Source organism: Lepeophtheirus salmonis, chromosome Z (assembly GCF_016086655.4).
Source record: "Lepeophtheirus salmonis chromosome Z, UVic_Lsal_1.4, whole genome shotgun sequence".
Classification (NCBI taxonomy): Eukaryota; Metazoa; Arthropoda; class Copepoda; order Siphonostomatoida; family Caligidae; genus Lepeophtheirus; species Lepeophtheirus salmonis.
The window spans coordinates 9,986,070-9,994,298 of record NC_092584.1 but is presented as its reverse complement, the minus strand read 5'-3'; the positions used below and the strand labels follow the sequence as shown (position 1 = coordinate 9,994,298).

At 33.4% G+C, this 8,229-nt stretch overlaps 1 protein-coding gene across 1 annotated transcript; it reads left to right on the top strand.

The window, feature by feature from the left end:
• Window positions 1-895: 895 nt before the first annotated feature.
• Window positions 896-4,227, top strand: LOC121130136 (uncharacterized). Its single transcript, XM_040725863.2, is given in 4 exon segments — window positions 896-1,648; window positions 1,651-3,140; window positions 3,883-4,066; window positions 4,069-4,227. Coding segments are annotated over 4 exon segments (2,361 nt in total). The 5' UTR covers window positions 896-1,032; the 3' UTR covers window positions 4,140-4,227.
• The last annotated feature ends 4,002 nt before the right edge of the window (window positions 4,228-8,229 follow it).

Here is an 8,229-nt window from a genome sequence, read left to right as displayed (position 1 = left end):
TCTTAAAATTCCAACTTTAAATGCTAATATCTTACCCATTCCAAGAAATTATTAAATGTTTTATATTTATAAAGTTGAACCATAATATGTATTAAATATTTGTAATGTAATCCATATTTTATAATGAGGAACACATAATATGATGTACATTATATACTTTCATATTGAGGGAAACTTGTAGGTAATTCACATTTGAGTCAAACATTTGGAGAAAAAATAGGAGTAAAAGAATTATTTGCAGGACTTTTTCATTGTTCTATTTGCATGAATTTGGCGGTTTGCTTCAAAAGCGTTGATTATGGCACAGATATCAAAGGATTTTGATGTAATTGGATTGAAAAAAAAGGGATATTGATATGACGATTTTTGAAAGCATTTTCGTCGAAAAGAACTTTGATTTCCTCTTATTTGTGTGCTTCAGAAACAGCCTTAGATGTTAAAGAATTTCGATACTATTTGATTAAAAAAAAGTACTTTATTAGGGGGTTAAGTGATGTGAACATTTTTGAAGCTATGTTCATTGAATAGGAAATGGATTTGCTCTGCCCCATTTGCAGAAATTGGCATCTATATATAGTGTATATTGAGTATAATATATGCTTCATTTAATACAATAGCGTTGCGTTGATAATATATTATACATATTCTATGTCATTGGAATGATCCGTCTTAATGGTTCAGTTTTCTATTTATAACGATTGCATAACTGAATGAAATGAGTGTGATACTATGATTTATGAGGTATGAAAGTTTGGAATGAAAGCATTTGTTTTATGAATATGAGAGAATGATTTTGCAGTTGCGTCAAGCATAAAAATAGAGGGCGGCGTGCATATTGATTTAAGCGCTCCCCTTGCTAGCTGCTCTTGCTTGAAAAGAAGAAAGAAAGAAAGAAAGAAAGAAAAAGGAAAAAAGAAGAGGAATGAATTTCTGGAGTAGTTAATTTGTGAGTTCTAAAAATTGTGAATTGGAAGTCCAGAATCGAAGTGAGGAAGGAAGGGAGGGTATAATGATAGTACCTGAGATGTAAAGATGTATGCTCGTCGCGGAGGCAGTCTGTATCCACCAACTCGAATAGCCTGTTTTGTTTGTGGTAGCGACGTCCCATCGGATTATCCTCTCTTTACGGAAAAGCCTCCCTCCGGCTCCAACTCTCCCCATTTCCCGTTTCTGAAGAATCAAGCGCCGCCTGCAGGCTGCAAATCCCCCTTAGAGACCCACGGAGTTGCAAAGTCGTGCCGTGTGTGTTATAGCATGCTCATGAGTCAGTGGGATGAATACGTCAAGTCTGGAGTTCCTCTAGACAAGCGCGTCTATTGGCTCAAGCGTAACAACATCGCAGAACTCATCGCCCCTCCGCCGCCCTCGGCCCCCACGCCCAATCATATCATGAAGGACAATGACTCTGCTCTGGATCTGAGCTCTGGCTCTCGCGACCGTGACACTGTCAAGTCCCGGAGCTCCCTCCATTCTAACCCTAGCTCCTGTATGAGCACGCATTACAGTTCTCTACCTTGTGATAGCCACGTACCAGGAACCTCAAGCTCAGGATCCTCCTCCAGCTCAGACAATTTAGCGGATCTGGCTCTCCCCGATAAAAATGCCTCTCATGAAGTCTGCTACGTCTGTGGAGATGAATATAAAAAGGGACGCTAAGTTACAGCTTTGCCAAATGTCATACTGCTAAAGAACCCTTTTATCCTAGCTTTCTTCGTCATCCACGTCCACCACGATCTAGACCTATCGATCCCGCAGGAAGAGTCTTAACCTGTGACAAATGTCGTCTTCATCTTCATCGTCAATGGTTACAGTTTGAGAATGAGGACGTGCCACACACGGATCGTAACTACTCTCTTCGCAAAAGGGATAATACACTTGAGTCCTACGACTTCACCATTTTCGTTTGTTATATCTGTTCCTTGGACTATCATTCCTCATGTTTGAGACTTCTCTATTGTCGTTCAAACTCGGATAATGAGCCTTATTATCCATTCATAGAAAATCAACCTAAACCCCCTGGAGCTAGTTCAGTTTCACCCCAAGGTATGGTGCAAGTCTGCATGGTATGCTACCAATCCATCAAGGAAAAACATCGTGGTATTCTAAAAAACCCTTCCACGACGGATCAACAACCTCCTCCAAAAAAGAGAAAAACGAATCTAAGACCTTCAGCAGGATTAGGTAACGATGAAGTGGAAGTCATAGGTGGTTCAATTGCTGGCGTTCCCTATGGAGACGCTGCCACGGATGATAATGACAATCTTCCTGAGGACATAAGTTGTCCTATGTGTAAAAGGAAGTTTAGTATAGGAAGTTTTAAACTTTTGCACGTTTTACCACCTCCTGTGGGAGGAATACCCTACTTTCCGTTCCTTGAGACTCTTCATTTTACAGAAGAAGAAAAAAGTCATTTAACCGAAGATGGACCTAAAAAGAGAGTTCGGGCATGTCGTTCATGTACAACAAGTCTAATGAATCAATGGACTCAATTTCAAAGAGAAGATGTTCCTGTGGAGAAGAGGGATTACACATACTCTAGTTTAACCTCCAACTACAGACGAATAGCCTCTCCTTCCCCAACCCTTGTTACTAATGCGGAAAAAGATCGTTCTAAAGAAATAGATAAATTATCACCGTCTGGCGTGGTGGTGGAGCCTCCTATACGAGCTAGGTCAAATACTTTAGAATCAGTGGGAGCAAGGTCAAACAGTCCACGTACGCAAGGGCATCCATGTCACTCACCTTCTTCTTTTTCTACCCGTTCAGAGCCTGTTGGAGGTGGTGGACAATCTAATAAAGTATCCACATCCTCATCGAGCTTTTATTGTTTTCTCTGTGGATTGCATTCGGAGCTAAGTTTTTCTAGAGTTCTGTATTCCTCAGCTCCAGCGAAAAAAGCACCTTATTTTCCCTTTATGAAACTTCATGTTCCTAAACCTAGGGCCGAAACTCTCAGAGAGGACGGCACGGCATTAGTATGTACTTTTTGCTATCATTCAGTGATGGCTCAATGGGTCAAACACAATGAAAGTAAACATTCCGTTGAGGCCAGTCAAAGAAAATATGACATTCATAATTTTATCTGCTATGTATGCTGTATTACAACTTATAGGAAACGAATTAGAGCCTTGAGAGTTGTGGTAAGTGAATTATTCATAACCTAATTAAATTAAATATCTTGTTTTAAAAAGGGAACTCATCCTGAAGGCATCAGATTCGAAGCTTAATAATTACTATTCTTACATCATTTTTATTTTTATTCATATTAGTACTTGATATGATTAGTAACTTTTAATACGATTCTCATCACTGTCGTCATTCGACTTTTTCATTATACATGCATATATATATCAAGTAGTAATATATTATAATGATATATTTAAGCCACACTCAAGTATCATTTGCGTTAATGCTTTATATAGGATTAATTCTTATTGTTTTTTCTACCATCATTACAGTTTTTTTTTGTTCCAACAGTCAATCATAGTAGCAGCGGCAGTGAGCATCTTTCTATTTTAAGGAAAAAGTTGAATCAATAACAAGCTTCGCATTTGACAATGAGCTATTTGAAGGACGTTATATATGTATATATATATATATATTTTTATTGGACTTATTTAACTCCATACGTAGAAATAATACTGACGCCTCAAAAAAACAAAATATGCAATTTAGATTTTCAAAGACATCCCTGCTTAAATCATGCATCGCATCAGTTTTTTTTTTTGTATTTGCGTAATTTAAATATAATAAATGTTTGAATGCAACGTAGTAGTATTTATATACGCATAATAATATTTCAATGCCTACAATTCAATTATGATTAATATAAATCCTATATCATAAATGAATTATTATTAATGCATACATTATATGTTCCAGGACTTTCCTTTCTTGCGACAACATCGAAGTAGAAGCAAGAATGTCATAACCATGGAGAATGGTGAAATGGTCGCGGTGTGCTTAGATTGTTTTGAAAGTCTTAGAGGTCAATTTAGTGAAGGAGCTAAATATGGCATTCCAGTAGCTAAAAGACAATATAATTGGATTCAAATCCCTCCTCCACCCCTGAAGATCCTCATATTACTACGCCGCAAGAGAGGCTTCTCAAAGTGGAGCGAAATCCTGTGGCATCGTAAACATTTCTTAGTTGATTTGATTATTATTTTTTTTTGTCAAAAAAAAAAAAAAAAAAAATCTATATATTTAGCCTAAAGAAGAGAAAAATGAGTGAGTGTGGAGATGAGCCTTCATTATCAACACTCTATACTATTATAAAATAATAATAATTTAATCATAATTACTATATATATATATAGAGTTCTAGGGTATTATTCTAAAACATTTTTTAAATAATTGCCATATAAATGTTATATGTATATTTATATATTAAGCGTATGGAATTAATTAGCTCTGCTTCTCCTATTGAGATGCAATTTTTTTCTTTTTTTTTTTAGTTTAATCATATCCTTATTAACTTACTTTCATATTTTCATAGGCTATTATTAATTTATATATCTAAAGTTTTTTTGTTCCTATTGTCCATTAAATTTTACATACTTTTAAGAAATTATTATTATAATTACTTTTACTAATTAATACTTTTTTTTTCTTTTTCTACCATTGGAAATAAAGATTTTGAACGTTATATACAAATTTTTTTGATGGAATCTTGATCTTTTTTTATTTTTTAAGGAACGCAATATTTAATTAATGTGGGTATATTAAGATGGCAGACTCATGGGGTGTAGGGCAAGAGAAAAACAAAGAAATATCAACATTACCACCAATCAAAGCTTTCAATTATGTTATGACTTTATGTACTAAATGTATTTAGGGTCAAGTTAAATAACATGGTGTACCATAAAATAATCCTTGTCAATATTCACATACATACAAAAAAAACACAAAGAAAAAAAGAAATAGTTAATTATGTACAGATTTTTTGAAAGAAAAGAAGAATAAATTATAAGAAAACGATACTAAATTGTATTTTTAATCCCTAATTTCATTTAAAAATATTTAGTAACATTGATTAATTACACAAGGGAATCATTAGGGGGGATGGGGTACAAATGAATTGAAGACAACAATCAAATTTATCTGCGAGCGTACAATCCAAAATTGATCTCAGATTCTACAGAATACTATTTACAAGCCAATATTTCAAACATATTTCCGTTAATGAAATGTTTACTTTTCAAATTTGTGGTATGAGTTGAAGTAGTCAATAACTTAGCCTATAGCATAGAGCCTTTATTTTATTTGAGAGGCATATATACCCCCTCCCCTGATATCCGTCTCTTTCGACCACAAGCTTGAAATCTATCCAATTTCTCATTTTTTATTATGACGATGAATTTTGACACGGGTAAAGGCAATTTACGAGACACTCAAAGGGTTAGTTGGAATAATTATTTGAAATAAACAAACATTAATTTGCTGAAGTTTTCAAATGTAATCCACGCTCAAAATCGAGAAAAATCATTCTAGCTTACTTTTGTGCTAACGTGTCACATGTGTGAATAATAAAACTTTGTCTTAAAGGGTTCCAAGAATTATAAATTGTATAGTTTAGCAAAATAATGTGCAATTATTTACAGATTGTAAACATGGAGGAGCCGAGACAGAGTGACATAGCTCTTGTATTGTATGGCACCGGGAGGGAATTAGAGTGTTAATATAGTAAGATGTTGACTCCGGCAAAAAAAGAAGAAATGGTTGACCAAAACATTCGAATTGTAATTTTTGGATAAGTTAAAAACATGGAGAGAATTTCAAATATTTAAAAAAAAATGGAATTTCACTTTTTTTCTAACTATCTATGACTTTATCATCAGGTAATACAGTAATTAAAATGAAGAAAAGTGAAGGTTCAATATGGGGATGAACATTTATTATGTAAAAAATCAAAGTATTTATTTTTAAATTTTAGCTTAATCAAAACATCCTCCCTTTGCGTCTATAAATGCTTTACAGTCTTTTGGCATTCCTACTCTCAGTTTTTCAAGATATGCCGATGTGATATCCCTCCAAGTATCCTTCAAAAGATTTTAAGATACTAGTAGTCGTTTTAACCCTTCCTTTTCTACTTATTCCTTTATGTACATTGAAAATTGATCGGTCCAAAGGAAAAATTAGGTCCCAAAAAAATCAAACTAGACCGATTTTAAAGATAAATTGTTTATAACATTACTTCATTTGTTTGTTTTTTTCAAGTATAATGACGTTATAGGAAGTTGAAACGGGATAGTTCGGATTAATTTTGATCCCGCAGTCTCTTATATATATATATGTAAAGTATTTTTTCTAGAACTCATCGCGTACTTTCGAGATATTTGAGAAAAAAATGAATGACAATTGATCTACAAAAAAAAAAAAAAGTATCTCTTAATATATGAAACCGAAAAAAAATCGGTCCATAAAGTGAGACCCAAAAAAAAAGGTCCATGGTCCGAAACCGTGGTATGAATCGGTAAATAGGTCCATATCGGTTTAGAATTTTTTTTAAATTTTAAGTTTTGGATTTTTTTTTCTCAAAAAATTCCAAAAACTAAGCCCTCGTCAAAATATAATCCTGTGGACACCCCTGCTTTTTGGGTCTAGCCTTTGGGTGACGATGTATCTTACCGACTGCTGGGCAAGAAAAACAGATTTTGACAAAACAACGCAACCACTCATACACTATGACGACGATATTAAAAGTGTGGTGGAAGTCAAACATCAATCCTACATGCGCTATGCTATTAACTTTGATTTCTATTAACCTTGGTGTCCCATTGAAAGAGTTTATGAATCATGATGTAACTTCAGCGATTCAAATGACGTACTTAGTAGTAACTAACTTTTTCTTTCTATCTCAAAATTGGAGACATCCACAACAGAAAGTTGAAATTCAATTATCAAAACCTTTTAATAAAAAAGAAATAAGTTAATTATGTGAAGCGACGCGTAAACTATATTATTGGAATAGGAGGAGAGGCTCTAGGAGTCGATCCGTGGACTGAAGGACTCATTATGTAAAGTACTTTTCTACTGTTTCTACGATGTGATTTCCTCTGGCATCGTTCTATGCATCGACTCAAAGTCCTTATCCCCCTTCCCCCCCGGTCCATAATGTGAGACCCATAAAAATGGTCCATGGCCTGAGACCGTGGTCTGGATCAACATGTATCAACTTTTGAATATGAAAATAGAAATATACGAAAATAAATTTGCTTCACAAAGTTATTTCTTATCCTTTAAAGTTGGCGATAATTGAATTTTAACTCTCCACTGAGGCTGTCTCCAATTTCAAGATAGAAAGAAAAAATATGACAAGTGGGCATATTTATACAGTGTACCACATTAACGTTTTAATTTTACTCACTTTAATATCTTTATTGGGAATCAATATAGACTCTAACTATTCCTGCTAGTGGAAATGAATAAAACTAAAGTCTTAAGTTGTTACTAGATTCTGGAATCGAAATCGATTCCTCCCCTACTATGGCAGAAAATGAACTGTGATTCCCATTTCAGCCCTAAACAAACAGAACGAGGATTGGGGTTGTGTATGACGAGGTTACCAAAACACAGACCATAAAAGAGGACAGACTGAGATAATTAAGGGAATTTTTGCTTTTTATTAAAAAATAAGAAACATTTTAGGATGACAAAATTTGATGGAAAAGTAGAAGTAATACATTTAATTTTTAAGAATTTCTATTCTAAAAAAAAGGTCATTCGGGAAATATGTGGCAAATGATTTTTTCCAAAATATATTCCTGCGGCACTGGTGTTTTTGGAAATGAAATTGCAAATATTCATATTTTTTCAAAAATTCATAGCTAACCTCAAATAATTCAATCTTTTGGGAAAAAAATTCAAAATCCGTAGTTAATCACAAAATATTAATTTTTTTCAAAAAAAAAATATTTTAATATTAAATAGGTTCAAAAATTTTCAAAAATCCCTAGCTATTTACAGAAAATTAAATTATTTGGGAAAATAATTCAAAAATCCGCAGCTGACCACAAAAAAATTATTTTTTGGGAAATTTTTTTCAAAAATTAAATTTCAAATATTACATTTTTTGAAAAAAAATATTGGAATATTAAATATTGTTGAAAAAGTATTGGAATATTAAATATTGCAGAAAAAAAATTCAAAAATCCATAGCTATTCATAGAGAATTACATTTTTAGGAAAAAAATTGAAATATTTAATTTTTGATGAATGAATTCATGA